At 47.1% G+C, this 13,152-nt stretch overlaps 6 protein-coding genes and 2 non-coding genes across 8 annotated transcripts; 4 read left to right on the top strand and 4 right to left on the bottom strand.

Moving 5' to 3' along the window:
- Position 1: 1 nt before the first annotated feature.
- Positions 2–1,562, top strand: F5147DRAFT_689586 (putative methyltransferase-domain-containing protein). The gene is made up of 5 exons (XM_041436977.1): positions 2–628; positions 684–816; positions 867–959; positions 1,013–1,163; positions 1,214–1,562. Exons 1-5 carry the CDS (start codon positions 125–127, stop codon positions 1,476–1,478), a joined length of 1,146 nt encoding a protein of 381 aa, XP_041294257.1. The 5' UTR covers positions 2–124; the 3' UTR covers positions 1,479–1,562.
- On the bottom strand, positions 1,563–4,531 carry F5147DRAFT_689581 (uncharacterized protein). The gene is made up of 15 exons (XM_041436976.1): positions 4,276–4,531; positions 3,894–4,226; positions 3,736–3,845; positions 3,537–3,685; positions 3,275–3,485; positions 3,191–3,222; positions 2,895–3,136; positions 2,643–2,841; positions 2,400–2,597; positions 2,302–2,346; positions 2,159–2,253; positions 1,897–2,109; positions 1,823–1,843; positions 1,754–1,768; positions 1,563–1,703 (listed from the first exon to the last, which is right to left on the bottom strand). Exons 1-15 carry the CDS (start codon positions 4,495–4,497, stop codon positions 1,662–1,664), a joined length of 2,127 nt encoding a protein of 708 aa, XP_041294256.1. The 5' UTR covers positions 4,498–4,531; the 3' UTR covers positions 1,563–1,661.
- Positions 4,532–4,587: 56 nt separating this feature from the next.
- F5147DRAFT_634232 (uncharacterized protein) lies at positions 4,588–5,613 on the top strand. The gene is made up of 5 exons (XM_041432859.1): positions 4,588–4,709; positions 4,764–4,869; positions 4,925–5,140; positions 5,199–5,303; positions 5,353–5,613. Exons 1-5 carry the CDS (start codon positions 4,624–4,626, stop codon positions 5,443–5,445), a joined length of 606 nt encoding a protein of 201 aa, XP_041294255.1. The 5' UTR covers positions 4,588–4,623; the 3' UTR covers positions 5,446–5,613.
- A 58-nt stretch (positions 5,614–5,671) lies between these two features.
- On the bottom strand, positions 5,672–5,743 carry F5147DRAFT_t69. The gene has a single exon. It is a non-coding gene; the product is annotated as a tRNA-Met (tRNA).
- Positions 5,744–5,828: 85 nt separating this feature from the next.
- Positions 5,829–6,409, top strand: F5147DRAFT_796737 (uncharacterized protein; the record flags this gene model as incomplete). Its single annotated transcript, XM_041443174.1, has 2 exons — positions 5,829–6,126; positions 6,201–6,409. 2 exons carry the CDS (start codon positions 5,829–5,831, stop codon positions 6,401–6,403), a joined length of 501 nt encoding a protein of 166 aa, XP_041294254.1. The 3' UTR covers positions 6,404–6,409.
- Positions 6,410–7,723: 1,314 nt separating this feature from the next.
- Positions 7,724–9,391, bottom strand: F5147DRAFT_689577 (uncharacterized protein). The gene is made up of 8 exons (XM_041436975.1): positions 9,069–9,391; positions 8,847–9,013; positions 8,760–8,795; positions 8,634–8,707; positions 8,385–8,578; positions 8,193–8,336; positions 8,052–8,141; positions 7,724–7,999 (listed from the first exon to the last, which is right to left on the bottom strand). Exons 1-8 carry the CDS (start codon positions 9,204–9,206, stop codon positions 7,892–7,894), a joined length of 951 nt encoding a protein of 316 aa, XP_041294253.1. The 5' UTR covers positions 9,207–9,391; the 3' UTR covers positions 7,724–7,891.
- A 201-nt stretch (positions 9,392–9,592) lies between these two features.
- Positions 9,593–9,685, top strand: F5147DRAFT_t70. The gene has a single exon. It is a non-coding gene; the product is annotated as a tRNA-Thr (tRNA).
- A 215-nt stretch (positions 9,686–9,900) lies between these two features.
- F5147DRAFT_131844 (uncharacterized protein) lies at positions 9,901–11,916 on the bottom strand. Its single transcript, XM_041428194.1, has 7 exons — positions 11,511–11,916; positions 11,443–11,454; positions 10,981–11,390; positions 10,785–10,933; positions 10,508–10,719; positions 10,260–10,435; positions 9,901–10,160 (listed from the first exon to the last, which is right to left on the bottom strand). Exons 1-7 carry the CDS (start codon positions 11,698–11,700, stop codon positions 10,050–10,052), a joined length of 1,260 nt encoding a protein of 419 aa, XP_041294252.1. The 5' UTR covers positions 11,701–11,916; the 3' UTR covers positions 9,901–10,049.
- Between the last annotated feature and the right edge of the window lie 1,236 nt (positions 11,917–13,152).

Below are 13,152 nucleotides of genomic sequence, written 5' to 3'. Positions count from 1 at the left end.
CGCGTCCGATTGACCCCAGTCCCGCATCTGTTTTCGCTCCCTACTGACATGGGTTGATCTAGTACCTGGACACATCAAGCATCAGGCAAGTCATCTCGAGCGCCTGGCCTATGTCACAGGAACCATGTTCTACTACATTTCATTCTTGCGGCCACCTCCCACCCAAGCCGCCTTATCTGGTGAACCCATCCTCATCACCCCTCAAATCGCCAATGATCTACGGACAGAATATTACACAGACGCTCAAGATATATTTTATTCGTGGTCCTTGCATTCGGCCACACCAAGCCCAGTAATAACAAAGCCCGTGAAGTTGACCAGCTGGAGGGCATCTACGATGTACAAGGAAATACCCGTCCCGCCCCCTCGAAATGTCCGCAATGGAGAGTACTGGCGCCTTATCCTTAGCTCTGGAACATCACGAAAAGATCAGGTACTTTCCCTGAACGATGAAAATCTGGGGCGCCAACCATTCCCTGTCCTCTCCGACCCTATCTTGTTCTCCGCTCGCCCAAACAAGGCTGTAAAGCAGGAGCGGATTCAGAGATCATATGCGTTAACTGCAAACAATAGATATAACCATGTGATATTCCATGTTATTGAACAAACCTCCTTTGACCTTGACAAGGCAAGTCAGACATCAGCCCACCTCGCTGCAGATGGTTGAAATGAGGCTCCAACAGAAAATATGGGACAGCGGTATCGGCCTTAGCTCTTGGTTAATACAACTTCACTCCGGGATGGTTGCCAACACCACCCTGGTTTCAAAGGTGAAGAATACACTCTTCGCCTCCAAATGCGATGTTCTCGAGCTAGGTGTGAGCTATCAGCGAGGTAATATTCCTTGCAGTGCTGACTCTGAGTAGGCGCAGGAACTGGCATAGTTGCTATCGTTCTTGGTATTTTGCAAGGCCTTGATACTCCTGTCACAGCAGGAAAAATCATAACCACCGATTTGCGTGAGCAGCGATGTGGTAGTAAAACGGATACAATCACTCATTGTGGCGTTCAGCCTCTGCTCTGCCCCTATTGCAGAGCAATATGAGTTCGAATCAATCTCTCTACCACCCTGGAAACGCACCTAAGGGCGTTGTTCTCGACTGGGATGAACTTGACATATCCACCCAGGTGGCATCATTTGTCAATGGCATCGATGTGATCGTGTGAGTATGTATCAACCTGCATCGGTAAATGTTTTGAGCTTTCATACTAGGATGGCAGATGTTACATATAACACTGCATCGTTCCCTGCACTCATCGGAACACTCTCCAGGCTTATCATGTTTTCAATGAGTGTCACGCCAGCAAAACCTCCACTGATCATTCTTGGTTACAAAGAGCGAGACGTGGCAGAACGTACTCTTTGGGAAATGGCAGAGAAAATCGGCATACGTTTTGAGGAGGTCGCACAGATTCCTGGAGCGGAGGGCTCACCTGTTGAGGTTTGGGTGGGGACGGTGTTAGTAAACACACAGTGAGCTTACCATATCATAATCGGAAGCGACATTAGTCGGATCCGCGAAGTATCGACTAGCTGAAGTATGAAACACTTGCGAACAAGTACAGATAACTAGAATTAACAGCAAAATGCAATACAAGAGATGCGAGGTATGTAGTACTGAGATAGTGTTGATGATGGTGTACTTTAGATATCAGAGCTATCAAAGTGGCGGAAGGGGCCTGCGACAGTGAGGACAAATATTCTGAGAAGATCGATCAATATGCAGTCTCATTCGTTTATATAGACTGTTACCTTGATAGCAAGCCACTAGCAGAAGGTGGAGATTAGCATCTAGAATCCGACAGGAAGCAATAAACGTACCTTCTCCAGACACTCCGTATGCTGTTCAACAGTATGAGCGTGCCGTTTGCACATAAATGATATCGAGAACTCACAAATAGATGTTGACAAGGAGCCAGACTGTAGCTTCGCCTTGCTCCGACATTTCGCAGCAATCCACCAGTGACATGTTCTAGCTGCTTCTCATCTTCGGTATGAATAGCCTCCATGCAAATAGCGCAGTCCCCGAGAGATTCGTCAGGCGCTTCTGGGTCAGCGGCAGAAAGCGGTAATGCTGGATGATAGTCGTGCACTTGCGCACGAGCAAACTGCAATGCTCATCAAAAACATCCATACAACTGAAAAAATGCAACCTACTCGTTTTGGAAGGAAGAATGCCGGTCCAAAACGCTGCTGAAGCAGTATAACGGCAACTTGCAGGAAGATGAACATCGCAAGATACCACATCCAACCTAGTAAAGTATAAGTTAAGTCTGGTTGGTCCACGACTCTGAACCTACGGCGGGGCTCGACATCGAGCACATTCTTTGGACATGTTAAGAAATCTGAAATATAGATATGATGAACATAAATCGACAACAAATGCATTGGTACTCACAAAGAGCATGGAAAAGTCGACAGAGTGATGTGCCAATCATATACTCGGCAGTCAGTGCACTGCTCCTGCCTTTCTTCACCGATCGAACAATCTGCGGCAACCAGAAAAGGGAGTACATGCTTGCCACAAATACCAGCGCTAGCGAAGGAGTCACGATGACTCGTACGATGAATGTTAGAAAGAAAAACATTCCAAGCCCTGAAGGAACGTCAGAAGTGAATACGAGAACACCAGAATACCTACATATCCGTGCTTGGGGATCTGAGCGAATGTGTCGAAACAATAAACTTAAGAATGTTGGGCCAGTAGATCTAGGAGGAGCTGTCGTTGGTGTGGGCACAGCTTGAGGAGGCAGTGATGGTTCCTGTTGTACCGGCCGGGGAGGGGGTGGCGCCACTGCATCCTCTGGAGCTTGAACCTGATTGATGAGGATGGCATGTTGCTGGAAAGCCAATTCAGTCTGCGTAGCCTATCGAGCAGTAAAAGCTCACTGACAGATTCAAAAGCAAAAAGCACGCAGGCGACGAATGCTGGAGCCACCAGCGATAAGGAAGGACGCCCATTAGCAATAATGGCAAAAGTGATATGCCCAGCAAATGAGACGGAGTCCACGATAGATTGTGTAAGGAACGTCCATAGGGACACACGAGACAATCCAGCAGGAGTACGACTTCGGTCAACTTGACGAGAGAGTAGTAGTAACTGCACCAGGTACACCAAAGCTGAGATACCAGCATCTGTCCAAAACCGCGAATCAATAAGCTGACTGAGTCAAGACGGAACGTCCTGACATGTGGCAACCTTCCGAAAGAACAACTGAGACCTTAAGGCAAGCACTCAGTTAGGTCCCTAAACAGGAAACGTTGAAGCCATACCTTAATCCTTCTGCGTCATGCAAGTTATATAGAATGCCGCATTCTCTACTCAAAAGCACACCATTGAGCTTGAGAGGCGGACGTTTCACCGTCCATCTTCCCGTTGGTTTCTGTAATTCGTCTTCAAGGTCCTCCATATACTTTGCGGGTATCTCGGATGGCGCAATTTGTGCGTAAACGCTGAATCCACAACCTCCTTGCGGTTCCCCATCTGCAAGCATAGTTAGAAATGTGACAGACAAAGGAGTTATATTTGGCATACTGGTCGAGTCCTGGTCAATAACACCTGCATCAATCATATCTTTCACCTTGTTAATTCTAGACATCAATTCAGGTTCTATTGTCCGAGCAGTGTCATTCTGGAAAGCTTCTGGGACGAATGCGGGGATATAACGGATATCTATATGTCGACTAACACAACATCTGTTTCAGTCGTCTGAACGTCATCGCTAAGAACACACCCGGTAGGTTCAGCAAAACCATATATTGACCCATTTGCAAGAAAGTGCACGCCTTCAAAATCCAGTTTCATATCATCGGAAGTGGCGGGATGACGGACATCAATTCTGCCCTGTGGGGGATTCAAGTTTCATAAAATGAAGTAATGAAAGCAACCCACGTGAACCATGGCGATCTTTTCGGTAACACCTTTTACGCTGATTGGAGCTCGATCCATTATACTCCATGAAATTTTGTCCGACCCGGTCCAATTCCAAGATCCGAAATGACCGGCGAGATCTGTCATGTTAGTGTCACCCATGAATGTCTCAGCGTGTGTTCTCCAGGAATAGGTTGCGGATCCAAGGCTGGGAGGGGTGATATTGAAGAAGTCGATCTCGCCGTGCGCAAATCCGGTCACATTCGAAAAATAAGATCCCCATTGCGGGTTGAGACGAGACCCAAAGGACATGAATGACCCTACAAGAGGGGTGGCGGCGGCATTTCTGTCTGGCTGCGCTTCGTCAGCATTCATCAGCAGTCAGAAGCAACTTGGTACATACCATCGTAAAGTTAGACTCTGTCCCATTCAGCCAAGCAGTAAAGTTTGACAGCTGGTAGTTGAGGGATTGGAGGGCATCCTGGTAATGATTTCGAGCGAGAAATTCATCCCCAGTGTGATTTGTGAGTATGAAGAGCATAAATATTAAGAACAGAAATGATGGAACAGAGCTCCTCTGCTGTGGTATTCTCGCCGACCCGTCGTTTTCGTCATTGCGGTCCATGGGTGTCGGTGGTACACATCCAAGATTCCACGACAGCACTCACTCAGGGAACTTCCTTCGGAACTTGGAAACCACTGCACTATTGATCACGTGCCAAATGCACTGACACCGTTGACCTAAGCCGCGATGAAGACAGTGCCAGACAGCAAACGGTGGACCCATTTTCATTCAGCACTACAACTTGCCATATCGCGCTCAGCACATAAATGGACGTGAGTATCAAAGCTACTCATATTTACGCGTGATTTGAACTAATGGTCGCGTAGATACGAAGATTTTCAGGAATGCTTCACGCTCTGGTGCAAGGAAGAGCCACATGGTGCAGAGGGCATTTTTAACACTGTCTCGAGGCATATGGAGGATCAAATACACGTAAGTTTCGTGTTTAAGCATCACTGAATGCGCCATTACTGAGACGGCCTCTCAGCAAAGCTGTGAGAATTTGTTTAAGGAGTTCAATGTAAGGGATAGTATCAACATTCTCCATGCCGTCGTCTCGGAAGCTAGAGCTCGAAAACAACGTGGAGAAATACATGGCAAGGATGTATGGAGAGAAAACCTCGCACCACGTGCTGCTGTTCGTGCGCGTACTGTCCGGGTGATGGAATCTGAAGTAGAGCGCATACGAGCAGAACTGCAGGCTGTAAGTAACTCTCAAATGCTATTATTTGAAAGATTTTCATTTTCTTATTTTATGACAGCTTGAGGAAGAAAACGCTGCTCTGTACGCTCGGTGTAAGGATAATGACGACAAACAACGTGCTGCAGATGCTAAGACGGTGGAATTATTGGATATCCTTGATGATGTGCGTAATTTTTTCATTGGGATTGTTTGAACATTCTAACAAATGCTAGGTTTACGCGAAGTGGAGTCAGCTCCCGCAGGATGAAATAGGAGTATGGGCTCTTGAATCAGCAGAGAATGTCGGCCTGGCGCAACCACCATAGATTGCGCCACGATGAGTTTAGGGAGATAGTAGCAGTCCGCTTTCTTGGTTGATGATTCCTGCTATTGACTAAGTGTATTGGCAAGAGTATTGTAATCTATTAATTTGTACACCAGAAACTCTTCAATGCCTCATTGACTGCTGAAATCATTTGGAAAAAACAATACCCAAGTTATGACAATGGGACAGCAAATTTGGGACAGCTATAATGGCAAAAGGAAGAAACTTAGCAGCAACTGGTTTCGATCCAGTGACCTCAGGGTTATGAGCCCTGCACGCTTCCACTGCGTCATGCTGCTGATGACTAACCGGTAGACGTTGACATCCTTAATCTCTTTTAGGAAAATTAGTATCTTCACAGTGACTGTCTCTTTCTATAACATCATGAGCACCGAGCGGAAGCCAGCACCTAATGCACTATGGGCATATCTTCTCCAGAAGGATCTTCCGGCGTCTAGCGACTTTGCCGCTACACCCATGATTCCTTCAATGGCACCAGTCGACAGGACCAACACTTCCATGCGAATGCTCATTCACGATATGCAGACGACCCTCGAAAAGTTTTCTACGAGAGTGGACACTTTACTCATTAACGTCAAGGACGCAAAGACTGAAGTGGTAAACTGTAACCGGATATCAGAGAGTGAACGTGAACGCGTGCTTGACGAGATCTCGAATAGTTGTGAGTATGCGTTTGGATTATATGCTTTCAATGGCAAACCACGAGATGGTTTATGTTCTCATCACTCTTTTTAGCAAAGAAAGTGCAAACCGAGTTAAAGGCTTGCATCGGTGCACCATCACAAGCATCATCCCTCGAATTAGTCCAAAAATCACAATCTTCAGCGGAAAATAGCATACAAGCTCTAAACAAGCGCATAGATGCGATTCAAATGGTACTTCATGATTTTACCATTAATTCCGCTTTGTCTCTAGTACACCCAGCTGATAGGCCGTGATTGCACAGCTCGTTCAATCTCAGAATCATGCTATGCAAATTATACAGGACCAGCAGCATTCAATACTAACCGCGGTACTTCCCCTTCTTCCACTTGTACAAACCTTCCCTATGTATGCGGATCAGGTCAAAACGTTTATAACCGATAACGTCTTGTCCAGCATTTCAAGTCTGAGCCGCGATATTGACAACATGAAGTTTACTTTATCCGATCGATCCGTTCCTTTGAACAGCATGCGAAGTGTTTCCAATTCAGCTGTAGCAGTCCTGCCCCCTTTTGCTGAGAATCGTCCCACCCGCAAGCGCACCAATTCTCGGTTAAATCAAGACGACGCACGTTCAGGGCGCTCACAATCCGATCGGCCCCACTCTGTCGACCCGGCGACGAGTAACCCTTGCACAGATCATCATAAGAAGCCGCGATTGGATAGCATATTACCTACTACCTCACCTGAGCTCGTGGGACCTCATACGGCGAATTCTCCGGCAAAACACGCCGTGGATGTGCGCGAATCCCTAATTGCCGACAGGTCGGCTTCTCCCGCGTGCGGCTCTGTCACTAGCAGCGGCTACATTGCAGCACCAAGGCCTAAATACACCACGAGGACGCCCCTCGCTGACATACTGCCTCGAGTCAACCATGCCACTATACAGTTTCGAAAGTCCGCTACCGAATCTTCTTTTTCTGGTCCTGCAGCCAATCTTCCAATGAATGTTCAAAGGATGCATGCTTCCTCTCAGTCGGGCAAGCATCCACTTCCATCGGCTCGAGTGGACGAGGCGACTCCTTCAGCATCAACCGCTGCACCAATCAATTCGAATATCTCGGCTACGGCTACGAAGCCCGACAACTTTGTCCCACCAACTGCCAACAAAGATAGGAAGACGCCAGAATCAGCACCTGCTGCTCCATCCATCCATCCGCAACCAATCTCGAAGGCTATCAAGTTGGAAGAAGTTCTTCGCTCGCCCCTGAAATGTTACGTCTCCATTCCATCGTCACCGCTGTCGTCTTTGTCTCCGTCTCCAGCACTGGCTCCAGCCCAGCCTGTTTTGAAAACTCAGGGTCAGCATTCTGCGAGTGGAATGGCACGGCGACAAGTCACATTTGCTACGTCGAATCAGGCATTCACCTCATCCACCTGTCCTGGTCCTTCAGTACCATTGTTACGCACGCTTGATTCCATGTCCGCATCAATGAGTTTGCGTGATCGACGTGCACAAATGTCTATGGTGAGCGCCAGTACATGTTCACGGACGATTGGCTTAACATGTACTTTCAAGCTCGGACGTACTGCTTCCAGCGCAAAGCGCTTTATCCCTCTGGGTTCCTCTTCCGATGAAGAAGGCTAAAGACTGCATACATTCCTTTTCTTGTTGCTCCTTAATCCCCGTTTTCACCAGTTGTAGACAAACAGGCACCACAAAAAGTCGAGACGATGTCCATTGATGCTACCAAACTCAGAATTCAAATATGCTCATCTTCGAATCATACATATTTGACTTGCTCCTCCAGCCAATCCCATAGCGCCTTACCGAGTTGAGGGTCTTGTGTTTCCTGCCTAGGCGGTCTGACGCGAGCCCATGGCACAAGATACTAGAGACATTTCAGCACCACAACATTACACAAGCTCAATCCCGAGATTCACCTTGCCATTCAAGCTAGCAGCTTCTGGGGACGTAGCAGCATACAACTGCGTAAGGGCGCCTTGCGACACATCATACAGTAACACCCTAATCTGACAACCCCATTAGCGTTGAAAAATTTCCTTGAGGATTTGGTGGATTACTATAATCTTCTTGACAATACTTGGAAGTTGAGCCTCAGCGTGACGCAGCAGATCCGAATTGATATTGCCAGGATTCAGTGCCGTCGAAATAATACCCTGGTCTCCATATCGCTTCGCCAATTCAAGAGCGAAAACGACATTTGCCTGTACCATGATCAGCTTTATTCTTCAACATTAACGGAAGTGCTGTACGAATTTGCTTTGGTTGTAGAGTTTGCCCTCTGAGCATTTCTTTCGAGCCGGGCCATCTTTGAAGGTGTTAAAATTGAGACCTCCAAATAAATGCGCGCAGGAAGCGACGTTTACAACGCGGACTTTTCCCTCAGAAGTGGCTTTAGCCGTCGAGGTTAGAATGGGGAGCAGGAGCTTTGTGAAGTAATAGTGGCCTGAAATGTACCAGTCCTAGGTCATCTCAGTGTCAGCTGGTGTTAAGTTTCTCACCAAGGATATTCGTTCCAAATTGGAGGTCGTAGCCATCTGCAGTCACTAGCTCGATGGGTGGTACCATAACACCACTAGTGACGTTCAGTACCACGGATCTCGTCGAGGTCAAAAAAGTCATCTCACGCGTTATTTAAAAGGATATGTAGTCGTGTTTCTTTGCTGGGTATTTTGATTTGAAGCTGACAATTCCTCAAATGGCGCATCTCTTACCTCAGGAACTCTTCAGCAGACGCCTTGATTGCCTTTAGGTCTCCAAGGTCAAGTTTCAAGAATATTGCCTCGTTTCCGGTCTCCTGCTTCAGTTGACGAATAGCCTCCTCTGAGGCAGCCTGGTTGCGAGCCGCGATGTAAACTTTTGCGCCATGTGCGAGTAGAACCTTGGAGTCCACGTCAACACAAACCCTCAGCTTCGTCCATAAAATAACGATTCACTTTCGCAGTCTCCTTCCCGATACCCGTATTGGCACCAGTCACAATGATTACTTTTCCTGTCAGATCTGGAATTTGGTCAACGGAAAAAGTGGCCTTTGGGGGTGCTGCGTCGATGACCCATGATAGAACATTGCCCATTGCTTCAAGCTGCCTCTGGGAAGTGTATCGCTGACACGTAACAGCTGCCAGCGCTACTTAAACCATCCAAAACCCTAACCCCAATACAGGGTTGCTGTCTACGTGTGTGAGTGCTCGGAAGAAACCGACACCACATGTCTAGTAGTTCTTTCCCATCTCACTCGCTCGATCCTACTAGTACACGCTGGTTCTCATATATTCGTCCTCTCTCCACGCACAGTATTAATATAGCCAAGAATTAATATACGTACCGTTCTCAGTTATATTTTGAATAGTATATACGTATACCCAGCATCGTATATAGCTATCTATGATAATCTATCCTCGAGAGGCGCGGTGACTAAGGTGTAACGGATTATGTATAGCTACATGTGAACGTTATACAAGCCCGCTTAGCTCAGTGGTAGAGCGCGTCACTTGTAACGGATCAGGAGATCCGAGAGATGATGAGGTCGGTTGTTCAATCCAGCCAGTGGGCAAATCTTTTGTTTTGCTCATTTTTTCGGCCTTCGAATATTCCTAACTTGCCTTCATGCATTACGTAGTATAATTACTGAAGATACCAATGCGACTCAAGTCTTTCGGGTTCTGGAGACTATGTAGTGAATTGATAAACATCTATCATCTAATTACTGATCCGCAAACTACAAAGACTTTCAAGATATTCAAGAACAAATTTTGGAAAAGTACATGCCCACAAGAATTTTAACACTTGCAAATTCACTTTTTGTCATATCGAACTGCTCCTGATAAACGTGCACCACCTATGTCTCCAATTTCCAGCCACGGGAGGCATAGTTGTCGATCCACAAATTCCGACATTTGAGTCAGGCAGCTGTATTATTAATGGGAGGTGTTAGCGCGTATGACCAGTCGCTGACTGGGTGGGATGGCATGCTCTGCTGGCGCTTCCACACCACCTGCTAGAATGCCCACACGCATCATCCCAAGGAGCTACATGACGTAACATGCAAGTAAGTTCACAGTAGTCAACGGAGGATCGGAGTTAGTCATTAGTATTAATGAATAAGCAAATAGTGTCATGGTACGCACGTTATGTGCTGCGTGAGAGTGGGCATAGACACCGCCAAAGAATGACGCTGTCATGTCTTTCCCAGAGTTTCGTGTGAGTAAAACGGATCCTCCCGGATGGCTATCAAGGAACATTGACACGTCGTGGATAAAACCTGAGATGAGGAGAAGGGTCCGAGACTGGGATTCTTCCTGGACTATTTTCAAAGCACGCCGATGGAGATATTGATTAGCAACGATTGAACGGGTGCTAACGTGGAGTCACTCACATGTTTTCCACGAAACTACAGGAAGTTCTTGCGGAGGTACGGGCCATTCAATTGAGTCCTGGATGTCCTTGAGAGCCTTGATCTTCATCGTGAGTGCGCCCTTTTCAATTTCGTTGCTAGGGAAAACGCGGAGATGGGAGGCAAGACCGATATAGTGACAGACACCGATGAACCACTTGGTAGGGTCGTACTGATACCATCGGAATGCATTCCTAGTGACAAGGCCAAGAGCTGTGTAAATGACGTTGAGAACAGCGCAATGGATGTCAACTGCTACCTGTAGTCCATGGGAAATTGATGGTGGAAGTTATGGTATCCTTCTCCCATAGTGAGAATAGCGGACAAAAGATGATCGCGGGGTGTGTGCTTGTCATCGTACGGCGTAGTTCCGAGATAGTGAGCAATGGAGTTGATGCAAAAAGTGCACTGGACTCAGGTCAAGCTTTGCCTTGGATGAACAACACAGAACTCACGTGATGACACGCGGTCATACGAAGTGCACCAACGAAGAAGAATCCGCCTTTCCAGTCTCCCCACAACAAGCCAGGGATGATCATTGGAAGCAAGTACCCGAAAATAGTCAGGATGACAAAGTACCATCGATGTTGCCATTGTACGAGAGGGTCCTTGCCCAAGTCAGAGATATCGGCTGGCCCGGGTTTCAAGTCTGACTTAAAAATAATCCATCCTATGTGCGTCCAGAGGAGGCCTCGTTCTGAGTTGTACGGGTCCAGATCCGTGTCGGTATGCCTATGATGAGAACGATGGCGGCGTGCCCACCAATAACACGAGCCTTGCACTGCGCTCGCCCCTGCAAGGATAAGGAATACTTGCAAGGGGAACGAAGCGTTATACGATCTATGTGACCAAAGCCGGTGGTATCCTGTAGCAGCACATTCTGATGATATCCCTTAAAGGTTATCGCCGCCACTCACCAGCAGTTATGCCTGGTGGAGCAAAATCAACAATCAGAAGAAGCGATCAGCCTTTGCAGAGCACCTACCAAGCATGGAATAAATATAATAGAGGGCAGTGCAAACTACAGTCTTCTGAAGGATGGGAACACAAAGCAAGCCATACAGCGAAAGAGCTGGTGTGATGACAAGGACAGAAAGGTTGAACCATCGTATGCCAGTGATGGTCGGAAAGCCCTGCATCACATTCTTGATAAACATATTGAACTGCCGCCTCATCACCACCAGCAACGCTAGCAGAAGAAGGCGTGACCAAGAAGAACAGAAGGACGATGATCGCACTCGTTACCAGGAGAAAGATTATATGAGTTTCTCCTGCAGATTATGTAGTACCGTTGAGACATGGCATTATGAAGGCCCGGTGTGACTGATTTGATCAGGTAGCGAAGATCAGTGGATGACATGTTGTCGTGTGTAAAGTGTAACTCAAACTCGTGGAAGACAATGTCACAAAGCTACTTGTGAAACTCGAATTTCTATGGACGGTGAGCCTGTCATTAGTATTACCAACAGTTGATCCGAGACAATGAACAACAACCTTGGGCACTCACGCACAGGTTTCTACCGGACAAAGTAGTAGTATCATATGATATTGTGCATCTAGCCCGTGTTGCTTCGAGACTCTTCAAGTTGTTCAGCAAAAGCAATATCCTATCTAGTTTGAGTTACCAAAGTGAAATTCTGGGAGGTAGATAGTTGACGAGGCTTACACTGATTCGTCCAACATTCGTCTTTGTCAACTCTGTTGCAATTGGCAAAGAAACAAAAGAATGACATGAATTAATTCCACTTCGGAACTATAAGTACTTAGGTACGTTGTGCCGTGCACTCGCTAGATCCGACACATGCCGCGCCGCGGCATTCTTATTTAAACGATCTGGTTCAGACTCATCGCCGTGACGACACGCCGTTTGACCCTCCCTTGTCTTATCCAAAAAGGTATTCGCCTGTCAAGCTTAAGTTGAGACCGACACCAAATCATAATTAAAGATGATATTGTGCACGGTTACTGGTGAATTGAGGCGGCCGCTAGAAGCGCAACTCTAAGCGACGGCGCCAAGGGAAATGGTGGTGACTCGTTGTCATCGGTCGGACTATAACAGTCATCATCTTCCGGATCAGTTCTTCGGTTAAGTACTTGGGTCGCACAATTACAAAGTAGTATGTTCATATGTGTAGATTTTGAGGTGTTCCCATTTCCTCGAACGGAAATCAAGGAGGAACAGGACGAGCAAAGTGCACGACCCGGCTTCAGGCCGTGGACCAGGTCGAGCCGGGCCAGATTGATTGAATCAATTTATATAAGCAGCATAGTAAAGTCAAAAAATGATATGGTACGCACGAGACAGGTGAACCGAGGAATTAACCAGATGCGGTGGGCCACATCACAATGATATGGCAACGGTAACCCACGTGTCCTCCGACCATAGTATTTTTGATGTGTAGTCAGAACCGGACACGAAAAGGGTCATTCCCCCGCGCACGCTTGTCAGCGCTCAGTTCAAGTAAGCTTGCACCTGACAATGTAAAATATCAATATTATGGGCCATGCACTTATCTATCATCTCTACTATTGTCGATAGCTTCATCATTGCGGAGATCGTCATGGCGGTCTTCCGAATCAACAAGCACTTGCGCTAAGCAGTAAGGACCAGCCGATAGCTCGTTTGC

The sequence above is a fragment of the Suillus discolor genome (assembly GCF_016758755.1).
Source record: "Suillus discolor strain FC423 chromosome Unknown F5147scaffold_20, whole genome shotgun sequence".
Classification (NCBI taxonomy): Eukaryota; Fungi; Basidiomycota; class Agaricomycetes; order Boletales; family Suillaceae; genus Suillus; species Suillus discolor.
Note: the sequence above shows the minus strand (reverse complement) of the source record. Positions and strands in the feature narration are given on the sequence as shown.